At 47.3% G+C, this 18817-nt stretch overlaps 1 protein-coding gene across 16 annotated transcripts in view; it reads right to left on the reverse strand.

Annotated features, from left to right (window-relative positions):
- ADGRB1 (adhesion G protein-coupled receptor B1) overlaps window positions 1–18817 on the reverse strand; it is a 285104-nt gene that overhangs the window by 150336 nt on the left and 115951 nt on the right. For 13 of the 16 annotated variants that reach the window (XM_039714220.1, XM_039714252.1, XM_039714243.1 and 10 more), the window contains 2 exons: window positions 10351–10509; window positions 2252–2359 (listed from right to left, as the gene is read on the reverse strand). The exons of 1 other annotated variant lie outside the window; for it this stretch is intronic. In XM_039714220.1, coding sequence (XP_039570154.1) covers window positions 2252–2359; window positions 10351–10509 — 267 coding nt within the window. The remainder of the gene's footprint in view (window positions 1–2251; window positions 2360–10350; window positions 10510–18817) is intronic. 2 more of the 16 variants (XM_039714271.1, XM_039714280.1) reach the window with 2 other exon arrangements.

Consider the following 18817-nt stretch of genomic DNA (forward strand, 5'->3'; position numbering starts at 1 on the left):
GTGCTGCAGAATGAGACACTCTGGGTGTTAATTCATGGGGATTTGGCACTGCAACCCAGGATCATTCCAGCTCCTGGCTGCAATGTCCCCATCAGTGCCTGCAGGTGCTCCATGACTCTTCTTCCCTCAGCACTAATGGAGCAGCACATTCCTGCCTTCCCTCTGCCAGAAGCCCTTTCACTTTGGGGGTCTGTCAGTCTGACATCTCCCCGTGTGCTTCTCTGCTCACATCCTGCTGCTGGCAGAGTCCTCCTGAGCCAGGAGAGTCCATGCCAGGGACCTGCTGGGCTGGATCTGGCTCCTGTGCTGTTGCTGGGAGAGGCACTTGGGCAGCCAGCAGCACCCTGGCTGAGAGCACAGCCCTGCCACAGCCTGGGCACCAGGGATGTGAAAGGCTGGCAGGAGAAAATGCTGCTCTTCAGCTGGGCAAAGCTGTCCCCTCATCCACATTCTTCTGGATGGCATCAGCTGATTTTTGTATTTCATCTTTTTCCAGGTCTTGAGCAGTTGTGAAATGTCTTATTCCTTGCAAGCTGTGCCCAAAGGGTAGTTGTGGGCTTTGCTTCTGCATCCTCACCTAAAAATTCCCTCTAATCCCTTTGTGAACTGTACCCTCTGTGTCCACATCTCCATCCTGATTTCCTTCCAACCTGGGACAGCGACAGGGATGTGGGAAGCTTGCAGCAGGACAATGCACATCTCCCAGCCCACGCTGCCCTCAGGGATGCCACAGCCCAAGCCAGCCATGCTACAGCAGTGGCCACAATGGCAGGGAGGTGACAGAGATGTCACTGAGCCCAGCTCCAGCACCCAGCTGCACGGCAGGAAGAAAGGCCAAACTATAAACCTGATGGCTGAGTTACAGGCTGGAGCAGGAGCTCTGGGGAAGCACCTGGGACCAGGCAGAGTAGGAACAACAGGGGCCTGCCCTTAAGAGCCTTCCTTTCTTCTGCATTTGGACAGAGAGATTAAGCTCAGCTTTTCCATGTTGTAACACAAAAGTCCTCCCTCTCCTGCAGGTTTTACCAGAGTCCAGGGATCCATCCTGCAGGCAGGGAAGCTGCTCTCAGTGAAGGGAGCAGAGTCTGTGTAGAGGGTAGAGAGGAAATTGAGGCTGACCCCTGCTTTGTGTTGAAAACCACAACCCCAACAAGTCACCCCCAGCTACTCCACACTACACAGACTCCTGATTCTGCACAGTGGCAAAGTCCTCCTGGGCTGGGTGGAGCACAGGTAACCAACACCAGAATATGACCCTCTCTCACTTCTAATCAAATCACCTCTTTGAAACCTTTCTAGAGCACAAAAAGCTGGCATGGTCACTGGGCAGTGATTTTTAACCTGTGGCCAGGTTCAGCACATTGTGCTTTGCCTGAGACCCCTGATGTGTTGAGGCCCTGCCATGACACGCAGGCATGAAGGGAGAGCACAAAACCTTTCCAGACTGAATCACAGAATCACAGGATGGTTTGGGTGGGAAGGAACCTTAAAGATCAGCTACTTCCAACACCCCTGCCATGGGCAGGGACACCTTCCACTAGATCAGGTTGCCCAAACCCCCATCCAACCTGGCCTTGAACACTTCCAGGGATGGGGTAGATCAGATCTGGCAGAGATTTAGGTCGGATTCATCCCCATCTTCCCAGCTCATGCTGTCTGATATTACTACACATTATTCCCCTTCTGTGGCAGAAGGGTGGAAGGTCCTGCTGCAGAACCTACTGGAGACAAGTCCTTGCAGAGCACTAAAGACCCAGGGACAGAGGAAACCAATCCTGCTCTGTCCCCACCAAGCCCTGCTCTCCCTCTCTCACAGCCAATGGGAAGGCATGACATGGACATCAGCAAAGGGGCTGCATTGCACCAAGGTCAGCTTTGGCTTCATGAACCACATGTGACTGGATAATTCAGACAAAGCAGCGACTCAGAGGTAGGCGGGGTGATGGGAAAACATTCTGTGGGATGGATGGTCTTGCCAGGGCTTTGTGTCTGTCCCTTTTTGCCTTCTCTGGCCGATGGTGACGACACAAAACCCCGTGGGGTGATGGAATGGGAACACAGGGGGCGATGGCCATTGGTTCAGCGCGTGACAACACGGGGGGAGCGTCCCCCACACTGACCTGGGGGAAGGAGATGGTTTTGGGGTTTGTGGGGGTCATTGAAACAGTCAGAGAGCCCAGCCCAGCTGGGCAGTGCAGTGACCAGAGCAGTGTCCCAGCTCCAGAGGCCGCCGTGGGAGGTCAGAGCTTACCTATTTGAGGTGCAGGGTACCCGTAGTGCTGCAGTTCGTCAGGGTCCTCTCGCTTTCTGTTATCTGTGGACCTCAGCGATTGGCTTCTGGAATTATAGCGTCCATTGGCTATGGCAAGGTAATGGGTCATGTAAATACACCTTGGTTCACTCTGCAAGATCTTTCACTACAAAGGTTACACGCGTTAACAACAGCGACCTGCGACGTTCCCCTGACATGACCACCTGCTTTCCAACCCCAGCACCCCTGGTCATCAGTTTTCCCTGAGGTTTCAGCACCAACAAGCCTGAAAGATTCTGGCTGGTTGGTGGTTCAACCTCTTCTTTTTGAGTGAGGTTTGGGACCATGCAGAGTATGATCCCCTATGTCTGGTCTTTAATTAATTTCAGTGGTTTTCTAGGGCGTCTGCACTCCTTGCTGCACTTGTGGAGGATTCATCCTCTTCAGACGTGCTGGCACGGAATCCCACCATCCCTAGTGGTGTTTTGAGATTTATGGTGACAACTGGCAGGGTGGTTTTGGTGGGAAATTCTGCCTTGCAACCAGCACCTGCCTAGAAATGCCCTGTAGAGGAGACAAAAAACGCTGAGTGGAGCAGGCAGGTGATGGCAGGTGGAAAGGAAAGGGATTCCTCAATAGGAAGTCTCCTTCTCAGACTTTACCCTGCCACCAGCAACAAGGAGAGATGTAAGTCTGTTATCAGCAGAGTACCAACACAGCTATAACTGGGAACTTTTCCTTCTCAGTGAGAGACAAGCTCCTGACCCTCGTGTCCTAGTGAAATTGTCCCAGTGGAGCTCACGGTGTGGAGTTCAGAAGGTAAACAATGCATCCACAGTAAATCAAAGGCATTAAACTGTTCCTTCTGAGCCCACACTCTGCCAGCTTTTCATTTTCATCCCGTGGGGATCAGCCCTGAGTTGGCTGGAGGGAAAACTAAAATTTCTGTTGTCTGTATTACTGGACATGCTGTAACCCTGACACATTGCCTTCCTAGCAAAGAGAGAAACAACCCAGCAATAACAACCAAATCCATCCACCAGGAGTGCCTGCTGTAAATTAGGAGAGCTCAGCTGACTCCGCAGGAGTCACATGGAATAGCAGAGAGCAGAGCTGAGCCCGAGTAATCTGTGATCTGGCAGCCAATTTGTTTCCAAACAGCAAGTACCAGACAGAAGATCTTTTCCCCCAAGGAGGCAAAACAGTCAGACATCTTTTCAAGAAGTGTGAACTGCCAAGGGTTGAAATGGTGACAAATTTGATCCCAGAACCCTGAGAAAATTAATAAAGGTTAATGAAGCTTCAGAGTGGTGGCAGGAGTCTTTATTGCCATCCAAAAAGGGAAAGCAGAGGAGGCAGAGGAATGATTCAGAGAGTCCCTGCCAGGAGCCAGGCTTTATATTCAGCAGTTTGGATCATGGGAGAGTTTGTGAAATTGTATTTACCATCACGGTTGCCTGAAAGCAGAACTTGAGGAGTCTAGGAATTGTCACATGGACTCCTCCAAACATTCCCAGCACCAGCTGGCTGCTGGCTGGAGGGGATGGAATGGGGCAGTCACCCACCTGCCATCTTCTAGGGAAAGATACCCACAGCCTGAAATCAGGACCACAAACATCCTGATATCTGCAAACACCTTGTTTTTGTCTGGCTCTTTCCTGGAATAGAAGGGTTTCAAACTCTTTGCTTTTAATAGCTAAAAATCATGGGACTTTCCTGTGGGAGATTCAGTTCAAAAAAGACTAACTCTAAGTAGTTTTCCCATACTAATTTTTTTGAGTTTGTTAGGAGACAACTTATTCCCATATTTGGGACTTCTCACATCCCCACCACCCATTCCTGGTTATACCCACACACTTTCATCTGCTCCAATTTAAGTCCTCTCCATGAAATCTCACAAACCACAAGAACACACAAAATCTCCATCTGCATCACATCCCATGGGCTTCCCACAGACTTATTTAGGCTGGGAGGAGGAAGTGGGGCTGGGCATCAAGGAGTGGATGTGGAGCTTGGACGGCTTTGTCACCTGCCCAGAGCAAGGAAGGTGACAAGGAAAACCTGGGATTGAATATCCCAGAAGCAGTCAGGGTTCACAGATGGACAGAGACATATGAGGCAGCACAGAGGGAAGGAAAGATAAAAGAGCAAAACAGAAGTTTTAATTGCAAGTCTAACATCCTGAACCTCATCTCACCAATTATTTGGGCCCTGTGTCACTGACATCTCCTAATGACTTATCCCAGTCTTGAAGGACTGAATTATTTCCTTTGCTCCTTGACAGGAGTGTCAAGTCTGCACTGTTATTTCTCATGCTAATTAAAGCCAATCAGGCCTAGAGGCTAAATAAGCACCCTTCCAGCTTCCCCCAAGCTTCGCCCCTGCCAGGGATGCTCCAGTGCTGCAGGAAGCCTTCGTCCCCTTTGGATGTGCAGAGAAGCCAGTTTGTCTCCATTTAACACCAAGCACAGCTGAGATTTAACTTGGACACAGTTTCCCTGGAGAGATGCACAAACCAATCCTGGTTCCAAACAGAGCAGGGAGACATCAGGTCCCTTCAGAATAAAGGGAAGTTGGTGCAAGTGCTGATTTACTGTGGGCACCTGAACTTTATGAGGTGAAGGTCAAAACCTGAAGGCAGTGGGGACCTGGTTGGATTTCAGCAGCCTTTTTCCCTACAGCAGAGTCAGTGGAGAGGAGTAATTCTAGGATTAAGGGAAGACCTAGACCCAGTTTACAACCCAGCTGGGTAAATGCAGTGAAAATGGCACAAAAAAGCCAAGCACCTTTCCAATGCCAACAGGAGGAATAGAGGGATAACGCTCTTGGAACCAAACAGGGATGTTTCAACTGCAAGCAGAGGCAAGTACATGAGATTTTGAAAAAAAACAGCTCAAGTGTGGATGTGGAGGATGATCAGTGCTGGCAGGAGTGGGAATAGGAAGCAGGTGACCAACACTTCTAATGAGAACATGCAATGTGTCAGACAGCACCTTGCAACACAACCAAGGGAAAAATAAAATAAAGGCAGAGACTTTGAAGTGCTGTGGGCCAAGGTTTTAACATCCAAACATGTCTCACCACAGCTACACACTCTGCACTCATGCCCCAAACAGGAGAGGCAAAGCAAACAGCAGGATCATGAAAATTATTCAGGCAAGGTGGGATGGTAGGAATGAAGGGATGAACCAGAGCAAAAAATGGAATGGGATTATTAAAAAAATACCCAAAACATTCAAATAAATCTCTGTGCAGTAAAGCTGAAAGGAAATGTGGTGTTTGGGGCATCTATCGGCTGCTAAAGAGTAAAACCAAAAAGCACAGAATTACTAACAACCCCTAAACCCCAAAATGTGGATGGAGAAGAGGGACATTTTGGAGAACACTGGATATATTGCAATTACACCAGCTAAGGAAATGACCCAAAGCATTTCAATTTGTACATCTGAAATCTGTGAAAACATTGCTGGAGGAGCTCTGTGACTCTCAGATGTGAAATGCCTGAACCACCAGTAAGAAAGGGCAAAGTCTCTACAGCAGCAGCAGGTACCTATGGGAGCTCCTCCAGCTTGCAGTGAGTTCTAGCCTGGCCTGCAGGGAATTAAGATGCTCCCACACATGCCCAGGATATTTCAGCTCTGTGGTTGCAGCCAAAAAAAAAAAAAAAAAATTAATGAGAATCAGGGGTGGCAGAGACTGAGACTGAGGATCAGCCTTGGGAATGTCATGTGGAACATGCACTCCTTCACACCACTAACAGCTAAAGGGCTACATCCTGAACCTGCTGGAAGCTGAAAATCCAGCCTGGAACGGCAGGACCATGCCAGTGTCACCCTCCTGCACCTGCCATCAGGATGTGGTCACCCCTTTCCCAGCCGTGGGGAGCTGTGGCTTCCCAATTTTCATATCCATAAATGTCATGGATGGGTCTGCAGCTTCTGCCAGATGGGATGGCAGGATTTCAGCTGGCTCCTCTGCTGGTTCTCCTTCCCCAGGAATAAATGCAGGCTGCCCACATCTCTGATTATTCTTACATCTCTCCAGCACTGCTGAATTCCGACACTGGGGTCAGGGTTGTGATATTCCCCCTCTGGTTTGGATGCTGTCCATCCTTGTGAGGACACTCTGCCTGCCAGGTTGTGAGCAAACACAGAACCTTGCAGCCAAAAAGAGCCACTGGAGCACATCCCTTTCCATCCACTGTGGGTGGACCTGGGAAGTTCCTCTGCAAGATCCCACCACATTGAGGTTGGCATTTTTTTCCTTCTCTCTATAAAAGAGCAGCCCGTGCCCAAATCCAACAGAGGGAGTAAATCTCCTCTGTCTGTGCTGGATCACCAAGTCCTTTACCAAGGCAAAATCAGAATTACAACAAAAACTTTGTGTTTTCCTTCAGCCACAAAAAAAAAAAAACAACAAACCTTTGTATTTTCCTTGAGCTGCCACAAACAGAGGCTCTGCCTAAGCCAAGCTGCTGTTACCAGACAAAGTTTTCTTCCCAGTCTGGGATAAGTCTTCAATACAGTTTCCCCTCAGCATTTCACAGCTTTTGGTTTTGCCCATGGAAAACTTACCTGGCTCACTTTCTGTTTGGCTTGCGTGTGTATCCCTGGGGAAATTTAGCTAGAAGATCATAAAGCAAGAGACTATCACATGAAATAGCAGAGATGGTGGCCCAAACAAGTGGGAGAACACAAAGGCCATGTAAAAATGGTACCTGTGGAGTTATTCAGCCACCCTTGTGCACTGATTTTAACTTCTGTGGCCTCCAGGCAACGTGTTCAGACTCAGCTCTGGGGCCCAGGTGTCTGCACACACATTTTGGTGACCAGGCGATACAAGTCACAGCTCTTGGAAAAACTGAGAGGTTTTCCCCACCATTCCCAATCCTGCATGCTGAGACCTGCTGAAGGCCCACCTGGGGGCAGGTCTGGAAGAGGAAAATGGCAGGACCTGGGCAAGGCCCACCCTGGGGGAGGAGCTGTGTGACAAGACAGCTCTGGAAAATTTGCCATGACCTGGCAAAATAAAACAACCAACGAAACCCTCAAAGATCTTCCACAAAAGTTCCTCTCAGCAGCTCCAGGGAGCTGAGTGTCATCACTCTGAGAACCCAGCCCCAGAGGCTGGAGATCCAATTAAACAACTAAAACATTCCTGCTAATCACTCGTCAGCTTCTGAGCCTCTTTGGCAGAAGTGGGAAAGGAGAAGTGAAAGAAAAAAGATGGGTTTATCCTTGCTTTGAAGGTAGGGGGATGTCTGTGTTATTCTAAACCAACTTGCTTGGCCAGCAATTTCTCAGTGGACAAGTTTCAATTTACCTCCTCAGCAAAGACGAAAGTATCAGAGCACTCATCCCTGTTTTGTTCTGCTGTTTTATCAGGATTACAGATGGCCCTTTGTTCAATGAAAATATTTTTTCCTGCTTTTTTTCCCTACTAGAAAATTAAGATCTCAGCTATTCCACAATATTTGGAGAGCTGGTCAGGTATTATTACAAGCTGCTTAAATGCTGAACAATTGAATATAAAGTTGATCTCCTGGCCAGTTCCTCTTTTCTTTTTTTCTTTTTTTTTTTCCCATTTTTCTTCATTTTTTTTTCTTTTAATTAAAAAAAGAGAAATAATTAGAATCTATTTAACTGCAGCTTATAATGAACACTTTGAATAATAACAGTTCCAGGGAATGAACGAACATTCTACTCATCCCTAACAAATCTATGAGCAAAAGTCAATATGAAAATAACAGTGACACATTTAAAACAGGATTTATACTCTACTTTTAAATCCTCTTAGGTTTTGGTGCAGATCAAAGTAAAGAGAAGGAAAAGATACGTGCAAGAAAATGAAAAACCCTTCTTGGGTCAAAAGTGCATCTCCTTGGGCAAAGGGAACAAGGGACAGATTCACTGAGAGGCAAGTTGAGAGCCAAGTGAACAGTTTTGATATGAAGAGACACAGGTTTATCTGGAAGTAGGACACACACCTCAAGATGTGCATGGAGAACTCTTCTGGAAAGATTTATTACTCACATATCCCCTCAAATCCTTTCCAGCACAAAAACATTAAAATGGTGCTCAGCAGTTTGTCTGCAAGGAGGGTCTTGGAACAATTAATCAGAATTAATTTATTTCAATGGAATAAATCAGTTTGTGCTGCCTGACTCTGTTGTACCCTCCTTCCACACTAGGACTTTCCACTGAACTTAAAATTCCTTCTTCCCAAATAATCTGAGCTGAGGTAAGCCCAATGCAGTTTGGAGGAAGAATTGACTGGGAATGCAATGGAAAAAGGACAGGAAGACAAGTGAAATAAAAGTGAAATAATTTATTGAATCATAGCCCCTCTGGGTTTTTTGCACTTAGGATTGGCTTTGCTGATTGTTGTGTTCCAGAAAAAGTGAAGTAAATAATGAATAAAAACTGATTAATTCTTCACTGCTGCACTCCATGTCATGGAAATCCAACCCAGCCTCCATGGTTCTCCACCCCATCCCACTCCTTGCCACCACAACCTCAGGAGATCTAACATGAAGAAGAACCAAAGTTTTGCCCCTGAGGAAGGTCAAGGGAAGATGTTATGCCCCCTGCTCAGTGCTGATGAGGCTGGCCCTGGAAAACAGGATTTTCCCTCTCTCACCACATCAAGAGGCCTGCAGAAGAATCAAACAGGTCCCATGGACACCTTGGAAGATGATTAGGGATGAGGAAGGATGTCCTGCAAAGAGAATCTGGGGAACTGGGTCCCCCATAGTTTATCCAGCATGGGAGGGACACATTAAGGAGGTTTTTTGCCTGTTGTCCTCTGTGTTCCCACAGTCAGAGTGACCAGCCCTGCAGATCCCCCTCTCCCACTCCCAGTGCCATCTCTTTCTCCATGCATTGTTCACCAAGACTGGTGTGGCCCTTCCTCCAGCTCCACTCAGGCACACCCCAATCCCACAGCTGGAATTTTTCAGGACCAGCTTCCAGGTCCTTGCATTCCTTTCCCTGCCACAAGCCACAGCTGAGTCATGACTACAAAGTCACCACCAAGCATGGACATGGATTAAATATCCCTGGTGAGAGCAAATCTCAGAGGGAATTTAGCAATTGTGAGTCAAGGAGATGGAATTCAATATACCAGGTTTCATTAAAAAAAAAGTCTAAGCCTAATTGCAACATATTTTAAATTTATGGAAATGTTTAAAAATGCATGAAATCATTTTAGCCCTTATTAGAGGAATATATTTATGTCCCTTTATTTGAACTTCTCCCTTATCAGGAGATACTTCCCAGCCTTTGAAGACAGTTGAACTTTCCTTAGTTATTTGACTAGTCGAAGGAGTTATTCAAACATTCTCTACTCTGAATTTGAAATAAAAAAGAAGGGAATAATTATAACCAGCCATTTGCTTGCATTTATTGAGCTGAGCTGTGTCTGCAGTTGGCTTTTCCTATTAATCCCCCTCTCAACACAGCTTAAAGCACCAGAATAACTGGGAATGAAAGTGCTGGAGGTTCACCAGCTCAACCCATCAGTATCTGACTGGTGTGGGCACTGTGTGCCATGTTCTCTGGAGAAGAGGACCTGAAAGGAGGATGCATTACAGGGGGAGAGTGGAGCACACACTGAAGCCTTTGCAGCACTCAATCCCTGTCTAACAGTGAGATCTTTCTCTACATCTCATCACCAGGAGCTTCCATTTATAAAAGAAAGGAGCAGGGTCGCTGCTCTTGAGCTAAACCAAGAAGAAGCAAGATTAACATCTCTCTCAGCTTTAATTATTTGGGAGAACTGAAAAAAAAAAAATAGCCTGTAAAGACATGGCAGATTTACCACCAGGATAAGAAAACCTGATGCAAGCCTGCTTACGGATTCCTATAAATTCTTTGGGCTGAAGGCCTGGAAGGTGCAGGAAGACTGTGCCAGCACGTGTGCAGACAGGCAGGGACGGGCAGGGCCATGCACAGCCAAATCCACACGTTCCCCTGGGCTCCCTGCTCCAACACAGCCCTGGGGCAGCTTCCCCGAGCCTCTACAGCACCCTCCGTCCTCCATGGGGATGAGGCCATCCTCCTCCCGGCCCCGCGCGTGCAAGGGAACATGCCTCCACTTACTATTGCAAGCCTTCCTATTGCACAGCCGTCCTTCCTCCAGGACTCCCTCGCAGGCCAGGCCCTCGTTGGGAAGGGGCTTGCAGGAGCGCATGCGGGTCTGCAGGCCGCCCCCGCAGTCCTTGGTGCAGTCGCCCCAGGCCGACCAGGAGTTCCAACCACCTGGGCAAGATCCAGAAAAGCCCCGTCAGCCTCCGTGAGAGCCCAGAGCCCGGGGGAGCTGAGGCAGCGCAGACCCTGCTGTGTACCAGCTGCCGAGACTCAAAACTGGGGTGTCTCTAAAAGCAGCGGGACTGGACGCTGCAGGGTAGCCCAGAAAGTCAAGAAGGGGAAGGGAGAAGCATTGCCTGACTTTACATTGACTTCTCTTCAGTTATTTCTATTTCTACAGTTTAAGAAGTGCTTGGACAAGGCCTTCAGAAATGTGGTGCAGTTTTTGGGCTGTCCTGTGCAGAGCCAGGAGTTGGAATTTAGTGATTTTTGGACGTCCCTTCCACCTCAGAATATTCTGATTCCAACTAGTCCTGCCCTTCTTGTGCTTACTGTGGCAAAGAGTTCCCCTCTTACAAGACCCTCTGTCTATTTTTGTGTCCTGTTGGCTTCTAACCCCAGAAGACACAAGCAAAAACCACTTCAAGGTACAAATCCACCATCAGTGAGGTTGTGCCTCCTCCTTCTGCCAGCACACAAACACACAATGTGAAGACAAGGAAGGTGAGAGGGGATAAGGTTCTACCACTCATATTCCCCCAAAAAAGACATTTCCTTTCCCCACACTGCAGACCCCACCAGCCACAGAGAGGCACCGCTCTCAAGGACAGCTTTGATGGGGGAATAACATGGGAATGACATTCTCCTCCATCACCCTTTATAGAATCCACAGGGAGCAAGATGAAGGTGCATTTTTGGCTCATGTTCCAGGCCATGCCCAATGCTGGTGTCAGCAACGCTCTGCTTTCCCCACTGTACCACAACCTACAGCTCTGAAAACTGATGGATCCACCAAACCACCCGGCTGCAGGGATGATCCTGCTACTTAAGGGGAATTCTGAGCCTTCTCCACCCTGTGCCTTTCCAGGTTCCTGCCAAGAGCAACTGGCCCAGGTGGAACATCCATAAATGCTGATGGCAGGGTGGACTGTGAAGACCATCTGAATCTGGCTGGCCTCCCACAGTCCAAACACCTGCAGGGAGCACAGCAAGGCTGAGTTTTGGGTTGTAAAGGACAGCAGGGGACTATCCAGTCCTTCCAGGTGATGGATAAGCTGTCATATCCCTCAGTGGTCAGTTCTCTCCCCATTGGCCGCATGCAGCAATCTAAAATCTGCTGAAATAAGCCCTGGCTTCACTGTTCTGCTCCATCGTTTGTCCACCTCATGGGGAGGAGCAGAGGTGGCCCTTCAGCCCAGAGGTGGCCACTTTCACATGGCTGCTTTTCCTGCTGTGAATTCTCTCATTACCCACAGCTACCCTCGGAGATGTTTCAGGTCCAGGGAATTCAGCTCTGTGCTGTGCTCAGGCACAGATAAGGGATAACGAGCTTAAGATGCAGGTTTTTTTGAAGACAGGAAACACTGGGAAAATTCTTGTTTTTAAAATAAAAATTAAATAACCCACCCCTGCCCCCCCCCTTTTTTTTCCCCCCTTGTCAACAGCCAGAGAATTCAGAGATGCAGATGATGCACTTCAGCTGACCCAGCCTTCCTGTTTATGAGATTGTGGCTGCAGTCTGAGCTCTTGGCTCTGCTGGTCCCTACACACCCTAGACATGACACCATCCTTGCATGGAAAAACTAACCCAACTAGGTTCATTATTCCAGATCAGAATTTAGGGATATTACCAGCACCCTCTTGCACAGGGATGGGCAAACACTTGTCCACCTCCACAGCAAAAACCCACCAGTTCATACTCTGCTACCTCCAGCCTGGTTGTGGTTTAACTTTTCCCTCCAAGACAAAGTGAAAATAAACACAGGCTTAGCAACATTCCCTCTGCTGAGGGCCATGGACGCTGCTCAGATACTTAATCATGAGAATAACATGGAAAAATGGAACAGGAAGGAATTGGAGGGCATTGAACTTGCCAGCAAAGTGCCCAGAGATCCTGGCAGCAGCGTGGAGGATGGAGTTTTTACTGGCACAAAACAAATACTTGACCTTGAAGAGGATTGTCTTTCCCTCAAAAGTCACTTTCTGTGCTGGTCACTTTTCTAAAGAGCACAGGAGCACAGGCTTGTCTTCCATTTCCTTATGGAAGACAGATTGTGTTTCCTTTGTAAGGGAAACCATCGGTGTAATGGGAGGTATCCTGATGCCAGGCTCGAGCTGATCAATAGGATATCTGTAACCAGACACGTTTAGGAGTTATTCAGATCCTGGCTTGCCCTTTTCAGGATGTTTCTTTCATCTCATTCCCTTGGAGATTAGGAGGAGTGAGACTGGGGAAGGGAGAAAGCAGCTTTACGCAAGCCTTGGCTTGGATTGTGATTTATTTGGGATGCTTTTTGTTGAGACAAAATACATAATTGTTCCAGTGTCTTTAGAAGTTATTTTATATTGTGTTTGTAAGCAAAGTATGGGCCCGGACTCACTGGCTGTTGTGGTGTTCCCAGGTTGATGATGGATTATTCAAACTGTTCTGCAATTTGGGATATGACCATTATAGCACTGATCCCCTGAAATATATGAGAAATTAATGCTGCCCAGTCTCACTACAGGAAAGAGGGAGTGATAATGAAGGTGCCAGTGTTTGATTTCTTAAATCATAGAATCACAGAATCATGAAATGGTTTGAGCTGGAAGGGACCTCAGAGGTCATCTCATTCCATCCCCTGCCAGGGGCAGGGACACCTTCCACTGTCCCAGATTGCTCCAAGCCCCATCCAACCTGGCCTTGGATACTTCCAGGGATGAGGCAGCCACAGCTCCTCTGAAAAACCTTTGCCAGGACCTCACCACCTTCATAACGAAGAATTTCTTCCTGATATCCAAGCCAAACCTTTCTTTCATTTTGAAGCCATTCCCCCTTGTCCTGTCACTCCAGGCCTTTGTAAATATTCTCTCTTCCTGTTTCTTGTAGGCTTCCTTCAGGTACTGGAAAGCCACAATTAGGTAACCCCCTAAACCTTATTTTCTCCAGGCTGAACAACCCAAATTCTCTCAGCCTTTCCCTGCAGCAGAGCTGCTCCATCCCTCTGATCCCCTTGGTGCCTCCTCTGGATTCCTCCAACAGCTCCAGGTCCTTGCTGTGCTGGGCCCCAGGGCTGGAGGCAGTTCTGCAGGTGGGATCTCACCTGAGCAGAGCAGAGGGGGTAACTCTTACTCTGCTTATCCTCAGCAATGGGAGAACCAGGCAAAATAAGATAAAAACTGTCATGATCTCAAATCCTTAACTGGAATGAGATCAGTTTATGAGGCTGAGCTCAGATAACTTCCTTCCTCTCCTTATTCCCCAGTTTCCATCCTATTTGTGAGTTCTAAATAGGAGCTAGAGAACTACCAGGGCACTTAGTAAATCAACCCAGGCATTTACAGCCAAGACAAAGGTATTCCCCACTTTATGGAGCGGTCCTTTTTTATCATCAGGTTGTACCATGGTCCTGACAAATTAAATGCTGCATGTTATTTATCTTGTTTATTGGCTGTCAGATAAACCTTTTGAAATCCTCCTTCTTTTCCTGGGTCTAGTCCTTCACTGCTTCAAGTGATTTGTCTTTTTTAGTGGAGCTGTAAACAAGTGGTTAAGGGTCTATTATATGAAGTTATTCCTATCCCACATTTCAGGGGGAAAATGCCAAGAGGAAAACACAGGGTTCTTGTGCCCTCTGCTGCTCCTGGCTTCTGGGAAGGAGTGGCTGAGGAAGCTGGGGGGACTCAGCCTGGAGAAAAAGGCTGAAGGGAGACCTCATCTCTCCCTACGACTCCCTGACAGGAGCTTGTGGTGAGGTGGGTGTCAGCCAAGTAACAAGTGACAGGATGAAACAGCCTCAAGATGCACCATGGGGAGTTTTAGATTATTTATTTGGAAAAATTTCTTCACAGAAAGGGTTGTTAAGCACTGTAACAGGCTGCCCAGGGAAGAGGTGGGGTCACCATCCCCATGAGTGTTCAGACAAGGTGTGGATGTGGCACTTGAGGACATGGTGGTGGTGAACGTGGTGGGGGTGCTACATTGGTGGTTGGGCTTGGCGATCTTTTCCAACCTTAATGATTCCATGGTTCTATGAAAAGAATGACCTACAATGGCCGTGGAATGATCTGCAATGGCTGTGGTGTCACACAGATGCTTTCAGCCCAATGCAGGAGCAGCAGAAGGGAGGCAAGTGTGATGTGGTCCCTGCAGAGGCTGCACAGCTGCCCCATCCATCAGTCCATCCCTCAGTTTCTGCTGGCTGAGCTGACACAGCCCCCACAGACTCTCCACCCTCTAGAAAACCTCCATCCTTATTTGCACACCACACAATCCCTTGCTCTGCCCCTTCTTCCATTTTGTGCATGAGGCTGGATGTTTTTTTGATGCTGAGAAGTGAGGAATCCACATGAAATGCAGTGCAGGCTCGCTCTGAAGTTAATGGGACCCTTTGCAGACAGCCCCTGCTACCCCTGGAGTCTTGTTCCACGAGCTCTCAGCAAACTGCTGCTCCCGCTGATCGATGTGGCTTGAGTTGCCATCTGTCCTTAATCCACAAATAATGAGGCTGCTGCAACTGCTCTGTACAGGATTTTGCTTTTCAAAGGCACAGACTCCTCCGAAGGTCACACACCCAACCCATTCCCACTTTGTGAAGTTTTTCTCAGCTATGGCCTCATAGAACCACGGAGTTCTCTCACTTTGCCCTTTATCCTCCTAAACTGAAGGAGCTGTGGCTCATGCCTCCAGCTCCAGAGGTTCCCATCACAACCAGCAGCTGTCACCTTGGTCACACAGCCAGGTTTAACTTGTATTTTTTATTTTTGGAGAGCAGCCCAAGCTCCTAGAATGTGTTTTAACGAAGGTGGCTGTTGCATCTGAGGCTCGTGGCTGGTCTGAGTGCCTGTCATTCAGGGAGGCCTTTAATCCAGTTTCTAAAGAGTTTTTTGATCCTACTCAGTCAGTTCTTATCATGACCATGGACTAAAACAAATTACTTTTCATGCAAGGCTGACCCAATGCATTTTAATTCTCTGGTTAAATGGAGAAAATTCCGAGGTGGTTTACATCAACCAGCAAGCTCATATTTGGCATTTCTCATTCTGAATCTTAAGCAGAGATGCCAAAAGAATGGGTCTTTCCTACTGCAAATTAACTGAGAGGGCTCCACTTACACACCTGGTCCAAACACCCTTGATCTTCAGGAAGATGAGCATCCCCATCCAGAGTTTATCTTCACAGCTGACAGCTGCAATGTGTCTCAGATGCCAGTCAGTCAATCATGCCTTTTAATTTAACAGCAATCCCTTAAATTAGATGGCAATGACAACAGCAAAAACCAAAGAATCTACATGAGACAGCACAGCAAAAGGAGCTTTGGATACTCCACATCCACCTCCGATTTTGCTTTTTTGGATTTAGCCTCTCACTGACCCAGCTGAAGACACTTCTTGTTGGCAGCTGTCTCCAACTCAGCAGGTCAGGGCATTTTGTGTCTGACAAACATGTCCAGACTGCAAAAACCTCACCACAGTCTGTGTGCTACCACTGGGAACATTTGTAGTGGAATTTATATCACAGTTTCTGAATCATCTCAATTAGCAAATGAGGGGAAAAATGTAATTCCTTATGTCAATAGTGGGGAAGGATACTGAAGGGAAATCAAGAGTGAGATGGTCTTACACCATCTGAATCCTGAATTTGTTACACAATGGGACAAAAAGTGAGGAAGCTGTTCCTTTATCACTCTCCTTTCTACTGCTCTGGAAAACAGCAAGTCCAGAAGGGGTTGTTCTGGAGACATCCTTCAATTACACCAACCAGTGATCATTCCCTGGAAAGTCATACATTCAGTTTGTTCCTTCTGAGGGGAAAAAAAAGGAGAGAAATCTTTCAGGGATGTCCCCTCCTTGTGTCCCATGTGATGAAAGTCACAGCAGCACAAGTGAGTCACTCCAATGGTTCCTTCTCTGCTCTTTCCAACATAAATCCCATGCAACACTTTGCTGTTTTGCAGATTGTGCACATTAATATAAAAACCAATGCCCCAAGCTCCCTAAAAAATCAAAATCATTCATTGCAAGGACATGCAGTGATAGGACAAAGGGGAATGGTTTTAAGCTGAAAGAGGGTGGATTTAGATTAGAAAACAGGAAGGAATTCTTTACTGTGAGGGCTGTGAGGCCCTGGCACAGATTTTCCAGAGCTGTGGATGTCCCATGCCTGGAAGTTTTCAAGTACATGTTGGACAGGGCTTGGAGCAACCTGGGATAGTGGAAGATGTCCCTGAACAAGAAAGGAGGCTTGGAATGAGGTGATCTTTAAGACTCCTTGCAAACCAAACCATTCCATGATTGTTTGAATTTTTCTCCATGGAAAGGAGATGGGTGAGGGGAGAAAAATTATAAACATGCATTAAAAGTTCATGAGCTGCAGGGCACGGTAACCAGGGACTGACTGCTCCTTGAAGTTTCCAGTACTGGAATTGAGGGGTGTCAAATGAAATGGGCAGGAGGTAGGTGCAAAACCAGTGAAGGACAGAATTTACAGACACAGAGCGGTGTCAAACGGTGCAATGCTTTCACAGCAGGAAAAGGCACCAAAGTTTCCATGAATATAAAACACAGCTGGGGAGATGCATGAAAGACAAACCCATAAATGGCAATAGATACAAACCCAGCAGCTCTTGTCCAGAAGTTCCCTGGGCTTCAAGCTGCTGAGTTGTACAAAGCTAGAAAGGATATTCAAGATCACAGAGTCCAACCTCTGACCTTGTTGACCAAATCACAGCTACATCCAATAATTTCGTGAACGCTTCCAGGGATGGTGATTCCATCACCTCCCTTGGCAGCCCATTCCAATGTCTGACAAGCCTTTCAGTAAAGAAATTCTTCCTGATGTCCAGCATGAATCTCTCCTGGCACATTCTCTCTTTTCCTGTTGCTGGTTGCCTGGGAGAAGATGTCAAGCCCCACTTGGCCAACACCTCCTTTCAGGCTGCCTGGATGTTGTGTGTTTGTCCTGTTCTGCTATTTTCCCTTGTTAGCCACTGCTAATGAGAGGATATTGGGCCAAAAAAACTCTGATCTTGCCAACAAGATGGTTCCTGGTACTTTCCCAGTTGCTTGGCCCCTTCCTACCTTGACTTTAACCCTGTGACTCTCCTTCATGGAGATAAGGTCCAGGAGCAGCCAGCTCTAGGTCAGTATTTCCCACCACCAAAATTGCCAAAATCTGCTCAGGTCACTCCCTTCTGAGCACCCAAATAAATGATGTGATTTTTTCAAAGCTGCTGAGTGGGCAAAGCTACCACTGATTCCCACAGCATTCCCCAGTCCCTGCAAATGAAGGGAACGAGGTCAAATCTGGACAATCATTTAGGATCAGCTTCAATCTCCCTCTGCTCTACAAATCACTTAAGGAAGATGGAAATGAGGCCAGTGTGCAGCTTTCAAGGAAACCCAGCATAAAGCTGTGCTTATTACTTGAATCCCTTCAAATGAAACACTAGGGATAAAGAGAGATTATTTATGTGGAAATGGTGGGGGAGGTGGGCAGGGAAATGAGAAAGGGAATGTTTAGTCTGAAATGGGAGATCAAATAAAACCATGGAAGAATCTTCCCATAAGAAAGCCATGGAGGCCTAATCACTTAACTCATTTCAAAGCAGAGCAGGAAGATATCAGAGAACAGACTTGTGAGGAGAAATCCAGCCTGCATCGCCAGGGAGGAATGAAATGCTTCTCCGCCCTGAACCTCTCTGAATTTGTATAAATCACACCAGAGCTGGGTTCATGCACTGTTTGCTTCTTCATGTTGCTGCAGACCCCAAAGCACAGAGGGGACAGATTAGCTCAGCCACGTGTGTCTCCCCATGGTGAGGAATATATGATTCCTTTCAAATCTAACTGTGCAGCCCAAGAGGAGTGGAACCTTCCCTGATAGCAGGATCACAATCTATTTTCAAAAAAGGCAATCAAAGGAGAGCATTTGTGAAATTTCCTTTCATGTCTTTACATGATCTGCTGGGGACAGGGTTTAGTAGTGGGCTGGCAGTGCTGGGTTAATGGCTGGACTCACTGATCTTGGACTGAGTTGGCTTTTCTAACTTAAACAATTCAATGATTCTCTGTTCCACCTTTCCTGGCTGAAAGTGCCAGGTTTTTCATCTATAAAACCCTTGCAGAACACTGCATAAACCCATAAATGTCATGAAATGCAACACCCAGAGCTCTGCAAGCCCATGCAATTCCATCTGGCTTCCTGGACAGCATTTCCAGATGAAGGATTCCTGTGGTCCCCAACACTGCAGTTTCTCACTCCTCCATGAGCTGTGACATA

Source organism: Passer montanus, unplaced genomic scaffold (genome assembly GCF_014805655.1).
Source record: "Passer montanus isolate IOZ18808 unplaced genomic scaffold, ASM1480565v1 scaffold100, whole genome shotgun sequence".
In the NCBI taxonomy this organism is placed as follows: Eukaryota; Metazoa; Chordata; class Aves; order Passeriformes; family Passeridae; genus Passer; species Passer montanus.